The sequence below is a fragment of the Struthio camelus genome, chromosome 2, assembly GCF_040807025.1.
Source record: "Struthio camelus isolate bStrCam1 chromosome 2, bStrCam1.hap1, whole genome shotgun sequence".
Lineage (NCBI taxonomy): Eukaryota > Metazoa > Chordata > Aves > Struthioniformes > Struthionidae > Struthio > Struthio camelus.
The window spans coordinates 40,758,172-40,781,114 of record NC_090943.1 but is presented as its reverse complement, the minus strand read 5'-3'; the positions used below and the strand labels follow the sequence as shown (position 1 = coordinate 40,781,114).

Below are 22,943 nucleotides of genomic sequence, written 5' to 3'. Positions count from 1 at the left end.
CGTTCCTGTCCAGTATCACCTCCCAGCAACTGGCTGGGTAGGGCTGGCAGAGACCGTTCGACATCTGAAAGAACAGTGACTGCTGGGACGGAGCCTTTGATTTTTGCTTTGTTTGTTTCCTTGAACCCTGTGCGTAGAGCTGGTGTGCACAGCTGAGAGTCTGCCTTCAGTAATTATTCCTGGTAGTATACTGTGGTTACTGTTGTAAAATAAATTGGTGCAGTTTCCAATGCTGGAAAACAGAATTGGCTGTGAACATAGTCTGAATCGGAAGGAACTAAAGAGGACAGAAGTGTTGTCAGTGGCTTTTTTGTCTTTGCTCTGCCAACAGGTAAAAATACCTGCAACTGATCTGTGGACTTGGCTTTTCATATAAGCAAAGCAGTTTAAAATGGCTGTCATGCATTCAAAAAGCATTTAAGTTAGGCCTAGTAATGGTGGGTTTAACAAGCGCTGAAGCATTTTGCCTGCTTCTCTCTAAAGAACATCTTCTCTGTTTTTCCAACAGAAATCTTTTTTTGTCATTTCCCTCTTCCCTAAAACAAAAATTTATTTAAAACAAAACAAAAACACCCTCCTAAAAGACCCGCAGCCCGCACCACACCGCATAAAAGTATCTGTTTGTCTGTCTTTGTGGATGCAGCCTTACTGTAACTGTCCATGACACCATGATAGATACATGCATCTTTCTGTGGATTGTCTTCCATGAAACAGCAGCTGGTTTTCCAGTTAATTTTACTGGACTGGCACTTCCACTCTCAGACTTCAGTGGGCTTGCTACAGTGATTTACATAAGTACTACTATTGTTATTACTCTGGAAAGTTGCTGAGTGTAATAGCTATCTTCTCTTTAGGTCAGAAGACAGGGAGATGGGTTATGTCAGATGTAGCCGAATCAATAGGAGCCAGCACCCAGTGCACAGGCGTTTTTTGTAAAGCACCGGGAGAATCTGAACTGAGACTGGAGGACTTTTACTCTGTACGGGCTGTTAGTGTAAGAATAGACTGTTGATTTTGATTACAGGATTGTGCATTGCAAAAGCACAAAAAGAAAACCATAGCCAGTGAAATAAAATTTAGCCTTAATGAAAAGGGAAGACTGTTTTGGGTGACATGCTGGCTAGAAAATCATGGGGAGAGATGCTGTTTGCTCAAATTTCTGTTTTCTTTAAAGAAATAGGACTTTTTATGTTTGTTTTTTTCTGATTTTTTTTTTTTTTAGGAACAGCTGTGCTCAGTTCTCTATCCCCACTTTTTTTTTTTCTCCTTCCCTTGCCTCATAGGACAAGTTGCTGTACTCCATATTTTGGATGTCAAAGGTGTTTTTAAAAAAACTGTTGACTTGTTTTGTGTTATGGTGGTTGTAAAATGCTGTAGATCACTGGAGAAGTTCTCTCCATGCATATTGCTCAATGTATAATATATGCAAAAAGCCTTAAATAGAAACTTGCTAGATTGCTATTTCTGAAGTGTTTTTAAAAATGTTAAGGTTTGATTAAAAATGTACAAAAGAAGTTTATATCTCAAACACAAACATGCATTTTGCACTGGTACTTTTTTTTAATACTGCTTCAGTACAGAAAGGTTAGAATGAATGCCTTCTTTTTTTTTTGTGGTATTTGTATCTCAGATTTTATTGAGATGCCTATTCAGTTACTGGATTTTATTAACCACAGTTTCATGTAATCACATGTTTTGTTTGAATTAATATAGTTCTGTAGATTGTTTCAGTCTATGTACACACGTGAGAGAATAAGAACTAAAATTCATCTCTCCCCCCCTCCCACCCCCCACCTTAGACTTATGGTATCCGTGAGTTCTCTAGGTCGGATAGAGTCAAGCGAAGCTATTTTGCTTGTCCTTGGAAGCAAAAGATACAGTGGAGAGAGCAAAGGTTAAGACTAATCTCTCTCTCACACTTTTTTTCTTTCCTGTATCCCAGCTGTGCATATGATCTGGAATAAATAGAGCAAAACTGGGATAAAGGTATAATTTATTATTGCCTTAAACATGTGGAGTCTCCTTCCCTGGAGATATTCAAAACCCGCCTGGATGTGATTCTGGGCAATGTGCTCTAGCGGACCCTGCTTGAGCAGGGGGGTTGGACTAGATGATCTCCAGAGGTCCCTTCCAACCTCAACCATTCTGTGATTCTCTGATTCCATGATTCCTCTTCCTGACTCCACCTCGTTCCCTCAGGACCAGAGAGGAAAGAGCAGGAGGAGTTCACAAGAGTGAGTCACAAGGCTTCTGGAAGTATTGTAGCTTATATTCATGATGATGCTGAACACTGAACACTGTCCCTGTATGGGACGTGTATATATGGGTAAAACTTCAGTAAATTTACAGAAAAATCTGATTATCCTGGGACATAACCTAACTATTATAAACGATCTTTGTGTTACAGGTTGATCCATAGCTTGGGTCTTTGTCTTGCATGGCTGCGAAACTGTTAAATTTTTTTTTGGTAAGCTTTGCTCAGTTTTAAATGCTTCATTTTTACTGGAACCTAACAGCAGAATTTGCTTCTTTTCCTAGATCCCTGATTATGCAAAATATTGAATGAAACTAGTTGCATTAATCTCAGCCCAGAAAAGACTTTGTAAAAGCTGATTGGCAAGAGAGAAATCTTCATTCGAGTAGGATCATTGATATTGAATGTGCCTCAGTGAGGTTTTCAGTGTCACTGGCAGTCTTGCTTCCGTCCTCTGCTCATCAGTTCCTGACGAAACGGATAGATCTCTAGAAAATGTTACTATTTTTAGCTCCTAAAAAGTTTCTGTTCTTTCTCTCTGTTACTGGACATGCTGCCATCATCCATGTTTTAACCTGTAGGTTGCACTCTTCTGATGTATTCTCTTTATTGTCACCCACAAAAGTCACTTGGAATTTGATTTATTTAAAGACAAGATATTTTTATTTGCAAAAAGCAGTTTGGTCAACACAAGCTGTTTTTCACAAATATACATTCTCACTTTTGTCTGCTTAAAAATTCTCTTTATTCGGTGTCTCGTTGTTGTCCTCTTTAGAATTTGAGAGTTAAGTGTGGAGATCTTGTTTTGTTAACAGTTCACTATTGCAGGGACTCAGTTAGATCACCCCAATAGAAATGATATTCCATTACTAAAGTTAGGCCACTCTTGACTCATCTTTCCTACTACTCCTTTAAGAAGCTTTTTAATATCAGATATGTAGAATTTAATCTGGAAAGGCCTTTGAAGGCTTTATAGATGATAGATGCTGATGACCAGCTGATCTTCAGTTGTTTTAAATGTTACTAAGATAAACTGAAAAGTATGTTTCGAGAGATGCAGTATTCTGTCTTCATAACTTTGTGAGGCTCTGTCATTTAAAAAATTAGTTTGGGAAGAGGGTACTTCAGTTAATTCTCCTGAACGTAGATTGCCTTCCTTCTCTGCTGCTATTATCTTTTCTCCCTCACTGAAAGTTATTAGTTCTCAGATAATCTGCTGGAAAAACAGAAACCTTAGTTTGCTTTCCTTCAGTGAAATTGTGAACGTAAGCTTTTGGCTTTCAGAGTAGCTATTAACAGCTTGTATTTTGCAAATCAAAGGAGACCTTGGACTGTTTTTTGAAGTTGAAAAAAAGAGATGATTAGAGACAATATGACAATATTTTTATTGACTTGAAGACACTACTTTCAATTGGGGGTGGGGAGGGAAGAAGATTGTTCTTTTAAGCATGCAAAATAACCTGGTTTAGTATGCAGTAGGTCAGTAAATTTAGGTGTTCACTCCCAAACCATATTGTATATTTTAAGAGTATTAAAATAGCAAGCACGAGTTAATTGTAAGTTAAAAAGTTCAATGTTTCTAAAATTAGATTGTCCTTTGGGTGTGAAAGTAATTAAATGGCACACTTGTAGTGTGAGTAATTTTTTTTTTTTTTTAATGTCTTCTACTAACATACATGGTTCAGAATGCTATCAAGGTCAATATAATATTGATTTAATTGTGCTAGCTCTCTTTTTAATGTAAGCTGTGGCATACTGGCTTTTAACACTTTTTGCCTATAGAAATGTGACCATTTAAAAATGTAACATACAAGATTGAAGATGTCAACTTGCTTATGGAAATAGTTTATATGTATTTTATTTATAGGTAAGATATCTAGAATAATAATTGGAGTAGATTCAGATGTTCTTAACTCTTCACACTTATTTCACTGTGAAAATTCAGAAGTTCTGTAATTTTTAAATGTATTTCGATCATGAATTGCAAGGATCAAAAATGGACAAGTTTCAGATATGTGAAATTAAACTAAACTGAGCATTATGTAACTAGACTTGTTGCTATGTAATGCTAATTCAAAGTAAAGTCTGGAACTCTTAATGTTTGCTTGCTGTATAAACTTACTGGCTCTGAAAAAGTGCTCATTTCTACTTAACATATGGACTCCGCTAGACTACCATTATCTAACTAACGTACGTGTGTGTGTATATACAAAGATAGCGTGAAAAACATGTTTACACTTTGTAAGTCTACTTTGCTTATAGACTTAAGATGTGATTATTTTTTTTCATAATAATGTTTAGTTATGCAAGTGAACAAGAGTGTCAATTCCTTAGGGTGTTTTTCACAAATAAAAAAAACTAAAAATTCTCTATGGATTGTGGTTGCTGTGTTCCTTTGCACGCAGTAGGATGGTGCAGTAGATGCGCCTGGAGGATGTCCTGGTTTTTATTTAAATTAATTGTACTTTTATTGCGACCAGGAAGGACGTTTAGAGGTACTCATATGAACGTATCATTTCTTTTTAATAAATTGTTGAAGTGCCAGAATAATGCAGTGTAGGGTACCAACCATTGCTTTTTCTTAATTAAGACCAAAAGTATGAAATTATAAAACAACCGGACTCTATATATATATATAGTGATGAATGAGGTACATTCATGAAGATGTGTGTTACTCACATGCTGTAAATCGGAGCATTTGGGAAAGCTGAACCTTACCAGAAGTTTCACAGTGAAACCGAAGCTTGTGCTGCGTTCTGCCAGGCCAGCGACCCTAAGCTCAGGCAGTCTTAGGCTACGTAATATAGGGTTTTTGTAAGTGCAAAAGTGTTATCTGCAGGAAGTGTCAGTAGTTGTTTTTTTTTTTTTTTTTAAAAGAATGTATTATGTTGCAGTGAAGCTATTGCAGACATTATTTTAAAATAGAGGTGATGTGAGCTTTTCCTTTCACTGGGCCTCCAAAGATGGGAATTCAGTTTGTCTATTAATATCCAAGCCATTTAATATACCCTTTAAGTCTTTCTCTCTGCCTGGATGAATATGTGAAACTTGAGTGAGAGTGTTTTGTGGAAGAGTTATAAAATTCTTCAACTTGTTCACCATTGACAAATTATGCTCCTATCAGCTGCTAAAGGACGTTAGCAGAAGTACCTCCACGCTGCGCAGGATGAACAAGAAGCCCTCCCTCTGTTCATGTAACGCTGAAGCATTTCCAGCAACTCTGACAGGATTCATTTACATAATACACCCACAAACCAGCACTGTTTAAGTAGATTCAAGCTGAAATATGTATTCAGCAAGTTGTAGGACTTTATTTTATTCAAATTATACTTGATGTAATTCTTCTTTCAGGCTGAGGGTCTGTTGGTGTCTACTAGTTGCAACAAAACATGGGTTTGGTCATTAATGACTAGCTTTTAATAGTCAACTGATTACTTTTAAGAGAGATTTTACTTTCATTTCATTTTCAGAAGACTTCTGTGGGGAGTTTCTTGTCTTCAAGGAGTTAAGCAAGGATTGTTTTGCTGCTCCGGCCAGTGCCATATGAAAGCAGTTAAAATGCTGGAATTGTTTACCGCCTAAATTGTTGTTAGTCAGCAGAGCCAGTACACCAGATTTCTTTGTGGCTTTTAGTGGAAAATATTAAACAGTCGCTCTTTCTTCAGTTATAGAATTTTTACGTTTTGAGATGAATTAGTCACGGAACTGGCACAAACATTGCCTCTGCAGAGACTGCCCAAAGGGCGCTTTTTTGTTTCTTTTTTTTTCTTTTTCCCTGGAGGAAGTTGCATTGCGCGCGGTAGCTCAGTTCTCGGGTAAGTGTGACATGTGAGCATTACTAGGCGTTTCATCCTGCGAGCCTGCAGTCTGTGCGCTGTCGGCTCCTGCTCAGTTGGAAAGCTGCTGTGGCTGTGGCTTGTGCTCCGCTCCTCCGGTCTCCTAATGACCGATTCAGACAGGCTTTTTTTCTTCTTCTTCTTAAGCTTTGCAAGACTTATCTGCTGATCACATCATTTAATCTGTCAAGGAAAAATTGATAAGCGGAACCTTTAACTGAAGAGGAGAATCAGGTTGGCACAGTGACAGATGTTTGAATAAAGAAGTTGGCTCAGAGAAGATGCACGGAGTCTGATTTTTTTTTTTTTCCTCCTTCCTTTTTTTTTTCCTCTTTCCCTCCTTCCTCTCCCCCTCAATCTGAATGAAGACTATCATGGGAACTGTATTCACATGGTGATCAAAAGAAACACTTGAGTGATGAACTGCTTTTGCAGAAGTCGTCTCAGGCAGTAATCTGAGCTTTTGTGCCGTGGTAGCTAGCTTGTTTTGCTGAAGCGTTCGTTCTGCCTAACGCAGTCCCTGATGGAGAAGCCACAGCTCTTGCCTGCTGAAGGAGAACCGAACACTCTGCGTTGCTTGTGTCACTGATGGAGTAAAGCTGTCTTCGTGGCTGTCATTTGGGGAATCTGGATTAAACAGGCAATGTTATTCAAGGAGTTCCATTGTCCCTGTGGTCTGACTCATCGCATGTAAATGTGCTGCAGCCGTGCTGTACATTGCAGATATTTTTATTGCATGGGAAAGAATTATCATCCTCTGACCATGTTCTGAATAAGTGCTGAGAAGCAGATGCGTTTTTCAGATGGACTGTTTTTGACATTGACAACTGAAGCTGTAGAATTACAGGGTGACTAGAACCGGTGTTATTTTCAGTCACCAGCAAGGCGGCTGCTGTTCATTTGTCAGTGACCTTGCAGGCTCGGGTCTAGCTGCGGCCGTCCCCGTCAGGGCAATTGTTCCCTGCTGCAGGCTGCACAGGCTGGTGTCACGCCGCCCGCAACAATGGCTGCACTGTGCGCCTAACGCTGCGCCGCTCAAGTGGCGGCATTAGCAAAGACAAATTTGCTGGTGAAAGGACAGCTATTTGAGGCGGTGCATTCTGTTCCGATTGAATTGGATCTGGAGATATTTTTATCAGCTTGTTCCACAGTTTCACTGTTGCGGTCTTGATGCGGAGTGAAATTTTATTTAAAAAAAAAAAAAAGAACAACTTTTTTTTTTTAACCATTGTCATGAACGTCTCAGGGTGTTTAAATCTGAACAATGAAGTGCAAGGACGGACTGGAGTGTTCTTTTTTAAATGTTAATACACCGGCAGTAGCACTTGCAAGTTTGTGAGGGTACGTGAAAGAGGTGAAAGTATTTCCTGTATGCTCCGTGTTGTGCTACCGACAGTGGGCTTCCAGAAATATAGTTGCCGGCATTTTTTCGTTTGCTTTTCCTTCCTCAAACGGATCGAATGAGTCGAGTCTGTATTGTTGTTTTGGAGGAGGTGGAAGATGATTCTCCCACGTTTATTTCCAAAATACCTCAGGAAAATATATCTTTACGCCCGTCGCCCTCTGGAAACGCGCTGGTAAGGCATGTCGTCTGTTGGCATATTTCCTGTTCATGCTGCGGTTGCAAGTGCCACTAGTAATTGTCATAAGGCTGACATGAATACGCCTGATGTTGAAACCAGAGGGGAGAGGGTAAAAACTGCCCACGCTGAACAGTGGGGGAAAAGTTGAAGCTTAGTTGTAGAATTAATATTTGCAGGGGCTCCTTCCTTTGCATGTGACTTTACTTGTGGTGCAGCAATAACAAATCTCAACTCCTGCATAGTAGCAAACGATTTCTAGAGGGCCTGGTAAAACTGTGGCTGAAGTAAATGTTTCTCCCCTCACTTCTCTCCCCGTTCCTCAATGGTGTATTTGTGCAGTACCAGTTTAGAAACTGAGGTAATCGTTATATCGCCATCATTTGTTGTGTTTATTTTGAGAACTGATACAGTAGATTGTGTACATGAAGCAACAGCAGTTATAAGCTAAAATGAAAAAAGGGCAGAGGTCATCATATAGACCTAACTTAGATTCAGGTTGTTGCTTCCTAGACACGGTCGACACTGTGGGTGCAGCGCCTTTAATTTCTTTAAATGATTTTACTTTGTCAAGTGCCTGACTAAAATCGTGCGAGCGTATCTCAGCAGCTTTTCTTACTTACTAAGAAATCCTACTATATTTAGTAATACGTGTGTGTGAGTGTGAATTTGTTACCATACTTATCTGATATCAGCACTTTGCTTTCTTACTCTGTAACCAAACAGGTGAAAATTTCTAATAACTTTAGTCACTTGCTAACGTAAAAGGGATTTGTTTACATATATTTTATAGAATCCACAGTACGTGTTAACAAGCTCACTTTATTTTAAGCCTTAATTGTATTATAAGGATTTCTCTTTTCAGCCCTTATAGCTAGCGTTCCAGCCTTTCTGTGGTTGGGGCAATGACCTGAGTATGTTGGTGTGTTGGAGGTTTTTAAAACTTGGAAATCTTTCAGTTCGGTTGTTTCTCATTTTTCATTTCACTGCCTGGGATGTTCTCTTTTGTCCTTGTTTGGTGTTTGTGTGTTATGTATCCAAAAACCATGCATGTGTCGACACAAAGTAAAATGGAATTATACTCTAAGATGTGTTCCTTTTTTTTTTTTCTTCTTCCTTTCAGCCACCTTTGGTTCAAGCTATATTTAATGGAGATCCTGATGAAGTTCGAGCACTAATATTTAAGAAAGAAGATGTTAATTTTCAGGTAAGAACAAATGTCTTTGGCTTTGAATACAAAATTCATTTCATTTTAATACAGCTTTCTACTGTACTAATCACTTTAGACCTTTGCTAATTCAAGAGCTTCTGTTTTAGTGCTTTTATGTAGAAGGCAAAGCAAAGCCTATATGTACGTTTCAATGCTGGGAAGGAGGAGTGAAATAAATGTTTATGTTCTTTTAGCTTTCTAAATGTAGTTTGATAGTAAAGAATTAATTTTATATTTCTTTCAAATGTTAGTTCTGCAGTACTGGAGTAACTGAAAAGTTTTGAGTATACTTTCACATCAGAGTTGCTAGAAAATAGGACTGGTTAAGTGTGGTGCTATATAGCCTTTTTTATTCTTTTTAAACTAAGTACAAGATGATATTCCTTAGATAATTATGAGAAAATACTTTGTGGGTCCTGTAGGTAAGTTTAAGGGTGGATTTTAAAGAAGGAATTCTAATGCTTATATTAAGCAGTAAAAATAGGAAGTTGTTTGTATCTTACTTCAGTGTTGCCAACCCAGTACAATTTTTTAAGTCTGCTATGTCTGAAATTAAATTCAGTTTGTTCCATTGAATAAAATAGAAAGATTTGAAAAGCATGCGGTTACTGTATGTACTTTCTATTAAAATTCTCACACACATCCTTGACGCTGTGCAGGATAATCTTGCGTGAACTTTATACGTTAGTATTTGAAACATAACATCTAATAAAAGCAAACTGGTAATACCCACTGCCAAGGCTTTGCGCTGTAAGAATGTATGTAGCCTCTTCCAAATACATCAGAGCTACAGCAATGCTAAGAAGCTAAGGCTAACAGCTAGAAGCTACATATCATACAGTGTAAGACTATGATAATCTTTGTTCTGTTTTTGAGATGTGTGGAACAAAAAACAAAAATTCAATTAGGTGTATATATTCTGACACTTAAAAAGCATTCTTCAGTGTTTGTCTGACCAATGCCAGCTGAAGTGTGTAGGAGTCCTGCCATTGACAGCAAGTTTATTTTTACAGGGTCCTACTTGCTCTGCAAGATGAGTTTTGTTTGATAAGGTTGTGGATTTTTTTCCCTCTAGCTTTTGCTGTAGTCTTGCATGCTTTTAAGCAAGACTGTATGATGGATTGTATAATATCAAATTACTTAATTTTCTATTAAGTCATGAGACCATTTGTGCTGTGTATCTTTCCTGTCTCTTCATATGCCCGCTCTGGGAATGTTGTAGGCATTTGTACTTTTGAAACTTGATTAGTATGATCACTTCATTTATATTTCCCCATGTCTAAGTCAGGTTTAGCATTCATAGGTGCAGTGCCTGTAGACAAAGTTAGGTTAGTATTTTTCTGCCTTTTGATTAGGTATTGCAAAAGCTTCTGCTAGATTTCAGTATGTGCACAGTAGCGATTTTGTGTTTTTCTTTGCTCTGCCTCCACGTTTGTCAAGCAAACATTATCAGTCCATAAATACAAGTAGGTAGCTATGCTTAAATAGCAAAGCAGGTTACTATTTGCTGTCTTTTGAAGAGGGTTACTTTAGACTGCTAGGTAGTTGCAGTGAAGAAAAATACCGCAGATAGAATATTCCAAATCTGTCTTTTACAAGTTTGTACCTCTTTTTTCTTTTTTAATTCCTTTCTGTGGATACATCTCTCTTTATACAACGTGTTTATATCTTAGACTAGTAACATCGAGAGCATATTTAGAATGCAGCAGATAACGCTATTTTCTTCATGTCCACCTTCTCCAGCAAAGGCAGATGCTTATCATATGTGACAGCTCCTTCCTATCATGGAGGTCCTAGAAATTTAATTGGTGTGGGTCCTGCAGTATTTAATATTGTATTTACGTCTATCCCTTAAAACACCATTTCCCAGGAATGAATGAGCATGCAGATCTTCCCAGTATTCGACAGAAATGAAGAAAGCTAGCTAGAAAACTGCCTAGTGGGTTTTTCTTTGTGTGTCTCTGTCTGTGTGTGTGTGTGTGTGTGTGTGTGTGTTCTTTCCTGGGTTTTGCATTTGTTTATGGACTTGGCTGCAGATAACGTATTCCCACGTAGCCTGGATCCAAACTTTTTCCCTTAATTATGTGCCGTAAATTGGTGTGGACAGCAGGAGGGGGAAAAGTGAACAAAATGAAGTGTCTCTGTGTATTTCCTAATAAAGAGAAGGCTCATGATAAACAGTTTATCACTGTTTTTGGCTGTTGTGGATTGTGTTAGAACCAGTGTATATGCTGGGTTTTTTTTCCACTTAGCTATCCAAATACTTCGGTACGGTTGTTTGAATTCCTAGCTCGTTCTCTCCAAAGCCTCTGCAGGAATCTTTTCCCCTCTCAATAGCAACTAATTATTTTGCAGTTCGTGTTCTAACAGTTAAAAGATTACTTTCCTTCCACTAAGTAGTGGGTTGCATTATGTAACTGGAGACTGAGCAGAGTTCTGCAAATTAAATTTTGCTCAGAAATGAGCTGGATATAGGTCTTTGTTGTGACAGTGACATTAATCCAGGAAAACTGTGAGTGTCTTGATGAAATGAGAAGGTTTTTTCTTATCATCCAGCGTCATATCTTTTTACTTTTGGAGTATTTATAGATGTTATCTTTATTAATCGTGATTGCCTTCATACTGTGTTAAAACTACCTGAGTTGTGTCAACGTATTTGACTTATTAAAGCTAGACTGTGGTAACTGTTTGCTATTATGGTAATCTCTACAGATTGCACCAAGGCTGGGCTGTAATTAGATGCTTTATTCCTAAAAGAGATGTTATCTTGTACCCTAGTGTTAAATTTGGAGGGATTCTGAGGTTGATAGTTGGCTTTCCATAGCATGAGGAGTTGTGTATAAATATAAGATGATGTACTGATGGCAAATTCAGTTTTTTCAGGGAGAAGATTGTTCATGTCTCACTTCAGCGGTCTTCTTGAGTCAGTCTCAGTCTAGACTTATAAAGTATGTATTGTATTGTATTCAACTCTGCAGTTGTAATGCCTTACGAAGAAAGGGGAAATTGAGTTCTTTAGCTGTTTGAACTGTGGTTTGGAAAGGGTTGACCTCTTGTTAAGTTGCAAGCGTTGGCCTTTTAAGACAAAACTGGTTTACAGAAACTTTGATCAAATGCATTGTTTGGAAGGTAAACTTTCTCAGCCTCCAGTTAATAAAAAAACAAACAAAAAAAGTGTGTGTGCGGGGTATCCTTCTCCCTGCCTTTGCCTGAGAAGGCTTGAGAAACAGTAGCTGCCTACTTCATGAATCAGGCTTAAATCATGCCCATCACATATGTTAAGCTTGATGTAGCTTCTGCTATCCATGTTGCTCTTGCTACACTCTGAGTATTTTTTTTTTTTCTTTTTTGTTCTTGGTACCATACTGAGCTTTTGAGACTTGGCAGTAAGAAAAATGTTTTGTGCGGTAACTGACAGAGTTGATATCTTTTTTTTTATTAGTTAATGGGGAGCCTCAATGTTTCCTGCTGTTTCGATTAAAATAGTGTAAGTTTGAGTTTTCTGCACTTTTCAGTAATTTCAGCTAGCTAAATTGATTTCAGCATGGTAGCCTCTGCTTTTATAGATCAGGATTTGGCTATGTTTTTTAAAAACGGTAAGGCTGTCACTACTGTAAACCTGTGCAACTTATGTTCATAACCAAAACTTTTATGATGTATAAATCAGTTTTATAGATCATGAAAACTGAATATTTCATCTAAGTGACTTGCTAAGAATATGATTTGGAGGAGGCGATACCAGCTTGCTGTCAAAAATGATACAAAGTGACTATTGAAATGATTTTCAAAATCGGAATTTTTTTTTTTTTTTTTAATCTCCTAGACCTATTGGGATAAGACTTCTTGCCATGAAAAGTGATATATCTGGTAACCCTAGATGTAATCTTTATAACCTGATTACACTTGGTCTAAGCCAAGGAGATCTGCTCTGGAACCAGTGTCAGTATGCCCCTTGCTCTTTCAAACTGACGCTAAAAGCAAGCAAGCTATCCTTTTGGAGGAGTCCCGAAATACACAGATCTCTCCCAATTTTCAAAAGTGCTCAGTGCTCCTATTTAAAATAGTGACTGATACATGCGATAAGAGTGAGGCACCTGCATTTTGTTGTTCATTGTGCTTTGAGAGATTATAATAGACTTAAACTATGCAATGTGTTTTAAAGCTATTTTTCTGTGCGAGCTGATGTTTTTCTTCCAACACAAAATGTAAGGCTGGAAAATGAAATTCCACATACCACACTGAGGACTGCAATGATCTGGTTATCCCTCTGCTTTCTGGTCTGGACTTCTGGCTATCCTGCACAGATTCTACTTCTTAAATTAACGGCCTTTTACTTTATCTATAGTAAGCAAAGTAAGTGAAGTAACAACAACAAAAATGCTCTCCTGTGCTATTATTTTGGGGGGCAGGGAGGGCCAAAACCCCCCAACCAAACACCCCTCCCCCCGCAAAATGCAGTCCCTTCCCCACCACCACCACCTGTATTAGCTAGTAATAGCGTTAACCATAAAGTGTTTGTTCCTGGGACTGCCAAGGAACATGGTCTAGTAATGCCCACGTGGTAGGTACAAATAGGATAGCGAAGTCTATGCGTCTGACTTATGTTGTGTTATGTTGAGCAGTATGTTGAGTAGGGTTGCTGAGGGGCTGACTGCTGCAGAAGAGATGGGGGCTCTGTTCCTACTCTGGCCAAATAGGGTTTGAATAACTTCTTGTTTGAGTTATTTGCATATTAGGAGAGTGTTTGTTGATTTTCTGCTAGAGTAAGAGATGAGGTCTTATTGGATTTCCTGATTTTTTTAAATTTATTTTACTCTATGTTTTCTTGCATATATTGAAGGAGGAAGAAAATTGGTTTATTTGACTGGTGTAAGCCTAGGACTTCTATGCTGCATTGGGTACCAGGAGACTTTAAAAATTATCAAGAGTCTCAAATACCCTAGTAATTCATAAATTAATGATGGAAATTAAAGCACAGATTAAAAACAAGAAAGATTCTCCAATGTGATGCTGGTATTGGTCAGCAATGCCCTAGATGAGGTGAAATATGAAAAATAGGTGATGCATTTATTTGTCTTACCTGTCCTGTGGGCTGGACTCTGGGCTAACTGTTTCTTCGGCTGTCTGTGGAAAGTGCAGTGGAGAGCAGGAAAGCCTGAACTGGTTGGCTGAAATACAGAACGCTCTACAAAGCAATGTAGTAGAATTCAACATCTGATTATGCAAATAAATCTTGTACTTATTTTGTATATAAAAAAAGAATTTTATACATCAATTATATGGAAAATTAAATTACTTTGCATTGTATATAATTCAGCAGTCATCTTGAAGTGTCTCTCAATGTAAAAAACCAACCAGCCTCACAGCCTTATGTAAGTATGTATCATGGCCTTGCTTAAAACAAACAAAAAGAACCCAAAAAGCAGTAACGCGTAATAAGGTAAAAATAGTCTTCAGGCATTTTTACCTTTATGTTCATTATCTCTCTGTAGCCAAATGTTTTATCAAAAGTATATTAATAATATGTGATTTTTTTTAATTTTGATTAAAAATATGCATGCATACAACTGCAAAGGTAAATTCACTTTAGCTTGACATATCTATGTCTCTAAAAACTTCTTTATTAATTTATTAACATAAAAATGTTTCAGTTGTGTCATCAGTATGTTTTGTAACTTAAATTTAACGTCGGTATAAGCATTTGCCAGTTGGGACCACTTGAAGTGGCTCCCAGCAGGCTAAATACGTGGTGCTTTTCAAATAGTGGCAGTACGTCTGCAATACCATGCTTTCATGGGGGTTATCTGGGGGGCGGGGGGAAGAGTTTTTGTTTTGGGAGGGAGTGGAAATAGCTTTGAAAACAGTGGGGGAAAAACTTTTGACAGTTTTGTAAAGAGATTCACAGGGGGCAGGTAAAAGCACTAGGAAGCCGGGCATGTACGGACAGTCCCAGGTCAGGAGTCCTGTATGAGTCGATCAGAAAAAAAAAAGGTTTGTGGTGTTTTGTAAAATCTTGTGTTTTGGTCCATACAGAGTATGCTTGAAATTACATAATCTTCCTGACAAATTCATCTATACCTCTTGTTGTTAGCTAAAGCTGCTGGCAGTCGGAGTAAAGATAACCTGCAGCTTTTCTATCTAGGCAGGTGGGAATAAATTGCAAGAAGTTAGTGTAATGTAGCCAAAGCTAAGCAGGTGGCATCTAGAATCATTTATGACTTTTAACTCTTTAGCAAATACTCTCTCATCTCTTCACAAACACAGCTTAATGTACACTGATTAGTAAATATATAAAAACTTCCTCGCCTCAGGGATGTGTCAGGCCTAGTGCTGGAAACCGGTCAGGTTCGTGCAGGCAGTGCAGACTAGTTAGTTGCATGAAGGACTTTCTTGCCGGCAGCTGCAGTTGGCAGCAAAAACTTGCACTACTGTATCTGGCACTATGAGACAGCGTCGTACTCGCTGGCAGGACAGCCTGTGCAGACGGCTCCCTAACTTCTGGTTTGCTGACTTGGAGGTGAGGGAGGAATTAGGAAAGCATCCAGGGAAAAAAAAAGTGAACTGTTATGCTGAAGAGTACTTAATTTGTTGAGTTCCTGTATTCATAGTTCAGAGCATGAACTTTTCCTTTCCTACTTGTAGTCGTTGCTAGAGAGTTTAAATTGGGCATATTTTTTTTTCCTTTTTTAAAAACATCAGTCACATTTTTTTTTCCTGTTTCTTGCTAATTTCTTTCCAATTGCAGATGAAATTTTAATAAAGAAATGCTGTAATTACTGCAGCTTAAACTATCCTGACTTACAGTGTGAATGTGGAGTTACAATATTATTTTATTTTGGAATAGCAGACAATTTAGACCTATTAAAAAAAAAAAAAAAAAAGAATCTTAAATTTAAGACCCTTCTCTCTCCTGTCTCCAAAATGATATATAATATTAATCATTGCAAAGAAATATTTAGTGGGAAATGGTGATTTAGATGTATTCATTAAGTACATTAAAATAGTTACATTTTTTTCCTCTGTTGAGAACATACTGCTTGTCATAGAGCAATACCTAGAATGAGGACAAATTTTAGTTTGCCATCTTTTATAATATGTTATAATGTTATAGCGAATGTGATTCTTAAGGTTTGCAGCTTCAGCTTTTATCTCTCTGATTTAGAGAAAAAATTGTTTTAAACTACTTGCTAATTTTCCATATTATTCATGTATTTAAAATTCTGTCATAAACTGTAGGACTTGGTTTTTGGTTTTGTTTTGCACTAAAAAGCTTTCTGCTTGATTGTTATTTTTAATTAGTTCTTATTTTCAGTTTAGACTGTAACAGATTGGGGGATAAAATTAGGGGTATTTGAGGCTGAAAGATTTTTTTTTCCAGTATTTTCAGTAAAGAAAACAAATAATGAGTTGTAACTTTGTGTTTGGTACTAGTTATTTTAATACAAGTTCATCCTTTGAATGCTCAGTAAAGTCACTTAACGTGTGAGTCTTCCTAAGATCTGCGTGTTGAAAACATTCAACAAAGACAACTGACTAGGTATTTGGAGTAACCTTTTCAAATAGGTCTATGCTTGTCACCTAGACCTTCATTCTTATGGAATCAATAAGTTGTGATGTATGATTTTAACTTGTAGTACAATGGACTAGTAAGTATGAATATCTTTCAGAAAGCTTATGAGTATCACAACAGTATGAACTGTGAAGAGAGAGTTTTTATTTGAGTAACATAATACACTTGCTATTTTGCAGTACTGATAATATCTAGATCTGCAGCCATATATTCTTGCAGCAGTGAAAAAGACAAATCTCTTGTAAAAGAATGTCGTAGTTGTTGGAAATGTCAGTCTAAACATGAATAATTTGCTATAATGATATTAGATTTTTAAAGTATATTAAGAACAACTTATAAAACTAATTTTATGTGGAGGTGGAAATCAAAAGGAATGAAACATAAGAATACAGGTGAAATATCTGGGCGCTCTTGAAATATATTGGTATCCATCATGATATCCACTTAATTCCATGTATGTTAAAATAATAAATAAACCTGTAGTACACTTTATTTCTACATATCAGGGTTTTGATGAATTTGAAATAATTGCTTAAGTACTCTTAAAATAGTACTGTTCTTTTTACATAGAAACATAAATTTCTGTCCCACTTGACAAACTTAGATTCTAAGGGTTTTGATGAAGGTCTTGATATGCTTTGCAGCATACGTTTATGCCTAGATAATACAAGCACTACTCATTCTTTTCACTTTACAGTCCAAGTAATTTAACAAGAAAATCCTACAATTTTATCAATCTGTAGTGTATTTTTGTTTTGTTTGGGCCAAACAACAATTTCTGAGTAATTAGCATTGAAGTGTGGGAGTTCCTCTTCCACTGAAGAGGCAAGCTAGACTTCATTTCCTTTTCGTACCTAATTCTACTAGACCTCCTAAATTGATTTTCGTTGTTACAGTATTTGGAATGTACTTTTCTCATTGTGACAGAGAACTTGTAGCGACTGAATAATTTTAACATGTATTCAATTGCAAATATGGGTAAGCTAAAAATGTGAAAAGCCTGGGGAAGGTTTCTGAATAGCTTATGGATCATAAGAAGCCTTTTGTGATGTTTTAATATTTATTTACATCTGATGTAGTGAGTTCAACCACTACAGCAACAAAATTGGACTCAGTCAGCTGTCTGTAGCGAATGACTTAATGCCTCATCTCCTGCTCTGAAATCCTCACGGTACAAAGAGTTGAAAGCTAATAAGCTATTTCCATTGTATGTATCTAAAATATTATGTGGTGTTAGACACTGGTGTCTTTGCAAACTGAATTTTATTGGCTGTTTAAATAAAGCAGCACTGTACAGTAGGTATGAACACAGGTATTTTTACATGGTTCTGTAATTGAAAGAAACCGATCGATTTACTCAGCTGGTTACCGCTTAGTTTTCACGTCACTCTCTCTTCATCCAGAACTGCACATTTTAAACGTGTTCATTTGCCACCTTCTGTATGGTAGTATTCCAACATTTTCTTTTATTCCGGCCATCATTTCTATTGATTACTGCCTTGTAGAAGATTTCAGGGGGTGCCTAGCTGTGAGAATGCTGAGAATCGGGTAAGTCAGGACAGTGTTGAAGGTAAGAAGTCGGCCTTCAGTTGACAACAGTGGGTTGCAGGACTCGGATGTGAAGAGTAGCCAAGTTTCCCCAGCAATGCAACCACAAAATACAGCAGATTAGGCAGCTCATTAACTATTCTGAAATGAAATAGCTGTTCCTATTGGCCATGTGAATAAATGAAAACCCATTTAGGAGAGCATTTTGAAAGGAATTAATTCTTAAATTTTTTTTTTTAAATCCCAATTTTGATTAGTGGCAGATATATATATATATATATATGCGGTAGGTTATCTAATACTAATAAAACTAAACAGATAATGCAATTGAAGATGAGAACAGTACTTTGGAATCACTGGAGGTAATAAAGGAAATAAAATTTATTCCTATATAAACAAATATTAATCATGAGAATTCATCTAATTAGAAACCACTGTTTTGATACAGACCTTGATCCACTACAGCAATTCCTGCCTAGAGGTCTCCATTTAGAACCTGATTTCAAATGCTTTAGCGGAAGTGTAAAAAAATCCTTTATTAGGTGACTGTGGGATAGTAAGACCTCACAGAGTCTAGGTGGACTCAGGACTAAATTTATTGAAAGGTTTTTGTTACCCGTCTAAATAACTGTAGTTGCACCTCTCTCTTAATCAACACTGATCTTTAATAAGAATTGAGAGAGCTTTTCTAATTAGATAGAGGCATTTTAAGTAGTTAATAACTTTAATTTGATATATTTTTATTTTGCATGAATTATGTGTAAATATATTTTTTCTCTTCATATATGTAGGAAAGAAGGAAACAGTATATCACCTTAATGAGATTAATTGTAGCACTTATCTTCTCTATCATGTTTGCCCTTGCACCTCTAATGCCATACAGTAATGGCCAACAAGATATGTTTCTTTCTCCTTAAGCTATTTGTTAGACTTCTGTTCCATGTGCATTTCGATGTACTGTACTTTCTGATTCTAGAGACTCTCTGTAATAAACTTTCTAAGTGTTTCCACCACAAACAGGAACCCTCATTTCCTTTGCTTGTGTGGCCAGTCTGTTGAAATGATGAGTCATGAGACTCCCCTCCCTTATCAAGTGTTCACTTAGTTGAAGTTTCTTTACCTCTGAATAGTACTAGGAAAGATCTGTGAAGAATCCTATTGATTGGGAGCATGTTTGCAGTCCTTTGCAGGCAGCTGCAGGTTCTGCCTGATCAGAATTGACAGCTCAGCATCGATATTTAACATGGTGCTGAAGTAGCTCAGTTGCAAGAAAGAGGTCTAGGATCTGGGTTTTAGGAGGGCAATAAGTCAATAGCTCATGCGATTTTTTTAAAATTATTATTATTTTTTTTTAAACAAGATAGAAAGTTAGGTTGTGAGACTTACTGCAGATAAACATGACTGAATTTGTGATGTGGTGTGTGGTTTTTTTTTGTTTTTTTTGTTTTTTTAAGGGAGTAGATAGAGTTCAGCACTGCCATATAGGAATGAATGTCCATGGGTTGCTTTGGTAAAGAATTAAGTTAGTTCTTGAAAACATGAATATTCATGTTTTGTAACTGAAGGAGATAAGAAGAAACTTTACTGCAGGGAGTATAGAGAAACTTTTGCTATTGGGAAGTTTCTTCTACCTCTAAAGTACCTGATATGAGGCTATTTGAATCAAACTAAGTATTAACTTTCAGGAAAGACTTTGTTTCAATAATTTGAAGCCTAACTGATTCCAAAAACAGAGAGGGAGAGGGCTTTGGAGATGTAACTATCTTGAGTGGTCTAGAAACTTTCAGCAAGTTGAAAACTGCGAAGAGCATCTACCAGCTTCTCAAGGAAGACCTCAAATCATAATATAGTAATTATTCACTGTTACTCAATTTTATTAAAGTTGTGGATTTCCTGTCCGCTAGTGTGGAATATTTTTCAAGCATGTCATCTGTAATGAATCAGATATGATATTTCCTTTTTAATGCTGTTTAGAGAGTGAATCATGTTTTTCAGCCTCTGCGTAAAGTGCGTCCTCATAGTATTGAGTTCCTCCTCTGCTGCAGAGACAGATATAGAATGATTTAAATACAATACTATATAATTGGGCATTGTGCTTCAGAACTGGGACTCTTTATGAGAGAGCCTGGTCAGTTCACAGAGAAAAAATTTTGTTTCATGTCAACAACTATTTCACCTGTGCAAAAAAGATTTTCAAATGTATTGAGCTATTGCTCTTATTAAAGCTATATAAACAATACCATAGCTTCTATTGAAGGTTTATCTGACTAATATCAGCAAACTGCTACTTGGTAAAAAGTGCAATCTGTGGACAGTAGTTCTCAAAAGAATTACCAGTGCATTAAGGTAGGATTCCCTATTAAATGAAGAATATGTTTACGTATCATAATGCTGCGTCATGTTCAAATGAGAAATATTCTTTTGAGAACTTCAGACACACCAAAAAAAGTATGATGTACTACTCTGGCTAATATATTCTGCTTCTCAGCAGGCCTGGTAAGCCTTGCCTAGCGCTACGCTAATATGATTATACTGTTTGCTAAACTGGACAAACAAGCTGGGCTGTCTGCATGGCAAGTGATTTTACTGTATTGTTTGTACACTGAATTTGTTTACAATAATTGTGAATTTGATAGACAAGTTTTGTTTGTCATTGTTATCCTTTTAACATTGAAAAGTTGCCATTGATTTAGAGAACCATGAATAATTAAATCAAATTTAAATATGTTTCAAAGAATTTTGTGTTTGAGACTCTGGTATGATTGTCTTAGTGATAAAGATTTTGTAGATCACATCTAATTTTCCATATTACTTTTTGGTGATTATTGCTTAAGATTGTAACCTTCAAAGGGTATTGGAAGTTCTGCATTTCCTGTTGCTTTTACAAAACAAACTAGAGGCAAGGTCTTGCATAGCTACAGCTTAGTGGAGCTGCTGCTGGCAGTTGCTGTGCCTGTCATGCAAAGGATTGGTATTTGAGAACAGAACATCCTCACTGAAAGAACAGAGAAGAAAAAAGCTCTGTAGTCTTAATGTGCATTAGCTTCCAGTATAGACACAGTCCTTAAAAAGACGTTGCTTGTAATAGTAGATACAGATTTACTTATTATTTGCAGTAACTTCTGGGTGAAAACTCTAAATGCATATACAACATACCTTTGAACAAGACAATTTTCTCTACTTTATAAAAGGTAAAAATCTATCTCACACATCAGTAAGGGATATCTAATGTGCTGTTAATGAACACAATAGTTTCTTGCATACCGTTCAGCCTGTGGACATAGGCTCTAAGCAAAGTAAGCAGCCATTTCAGTGCCTGAAATGGAAGTTGAAGTGAAGAAATAGAGGTGGATTGGTTACTTAAAGATACTATAATAAAGGATGGATGTATATTAAAAAAACTGGAAAAAGGCAGTGTTTCTTGTTTGTCTACTACATTTTCTAGGGCTATCCTGTGCTGAAGGACGAGGGTTCTTGTGGACTGTTAGCGGGTGGCCGTGAGCCCTGGAAAGCCTCGTGCTGGCGTCAAGGCTGAGCATGGATGAACTAGAGGTCCCATTTGCAATTAGGGCTTTCCAGCTTGCAGGCCTTGCTCAAGCACATGCTCAAAAGTCCAGAGCCAGTGTCTCCCTAGATGGTGAAGTCAGTGAAATTTTCCAGGCCTGTGGTAGCAGCATTTTCATCTTGAAAACTCGTGAAGTCTTCATCTCTTTGATCTTTTATTAAAGTCCAGCCTTTTTATCATCCGCTCTGATCATTAATTTCACTTAAGCTTTTATTTGTGTGAAATGCAAAGGTATATAGATAGAGGCATCTGTGATACTGATTTGTAATTATTGCAACTTATAAATATATTACATAGTACTGATTTATGGTTTCAAAGGAGTATAGATGTCTGTCTTTGGTTGCTGCCAACTCTTTGCGTGTCTTATGACAGCTATGTTCTTAAGCTTATCCCCTATCCGCTTGTAAGGAGTGGTCCAAATAAAAGAAAATGCCTTGTTCCTTAGGCTACTGGCACTTTTGGAGGAGTTTTGAGAGAAGCTAGCACAGTTTTTGTTTGAATTCTTTTGTGATAGATTTTGGGGCTTTTCATCTGACATTTTGTTGGTTTGGGGGGGGGGGAGGTTTGGCTCTCATTTTAATTCTTCAGAGTACGCGTGTTCTGTATCATTTTGCTCACCTAACAATCTGACTTTATATTAGTCAGCAAAGGTTGTCTTAGTATTTGTAAGCTGCTTTGGAGCTAGGTGTCCTGAATACTGCAAAGGTGTCTTAACGGATGGGCTTTGTGCATTGGATCTAGATGACCTTACTTTAAGAAGCAGTCCACAAATAAGAAGTTAAAGCTTGCACCACAAAGAAGTGTTTTTAACATTAAAAACATGAGCTCAAAACTGTATCTTCTTCTGCCACCAAGACAGAGCAGTTTGAGAGATATCTGGTTTACATTAAGCACATGTAGGTTTGTCATTCTAACGCTAGCCTCTGCGATGAAAAAGGCAGCAAACACAGCTTTTTCTGAACAAAAGTGTCATTGGCCTGAAAGTAATGTGGTGGATTTAAACTGGGATGGAGATGTGCATACCTTACCTAGTGTGGTGTGATCTTTCAGTGGAGCAGAAACAGAGACTGTATTGTACTGTTTTGTCTCTTGGCATATTTTTCTTACTTGTGTCCTCATATATTACAGATAGATTACAGAGTAAGACAAGACATTCAGTATCCCTTGTTCAACTTTCTGTACAAGCACAGGCAATGTTACATAATGTGCTTGACGTCTTTGTACTCTCGTTATGAAAAGTCCATCTTTTTCATGTACTACTTTCTTTTCAAAAACTACTTTTGAGTGATGTATAATTGTTTTCTTCTCAGAAACTGCATTCCAATTAAAAGCATGTACAAGTGTTCCCCCACCACCGCCTCCAGGATATTGGGTTTTTTT

At 37.1% G+C, this 22,943-nt stretch overlaps 1 protein-coding gene across 9 annotated transcripts in view; it reads left to right on the top strand.

The window, feature by feature from the left end:
• The window catches only part of ANKRD28 (ankyrin repeat domain 28), a 131,574-nt gene that overhangs the window by 37,553 nt on the left and 71,078 nt on the right, over positions 1-22,943 (top strand). For 5 of the 9 annotated variants that reach the window (XM_068935284.1, XM_068935283.1, XM_068935290.1 and 2 more), the window contains one exon: positions 8,794-8,877. In XM_068935284.1, coding sequence (XP_068791385.1) covers positions 8,794-8,877 — 84 coding nt within the window. Of the gene's footprint in view, positions 1-5,861; positions 7,668-8,793; positions 8,878-22,943 lie in introns of those variants that run through there. The other 4 variants (XM_068935282.1, XM_068935287.1, XM_068935281.1 and 1 more) reach the window with 1 other exon arrangement.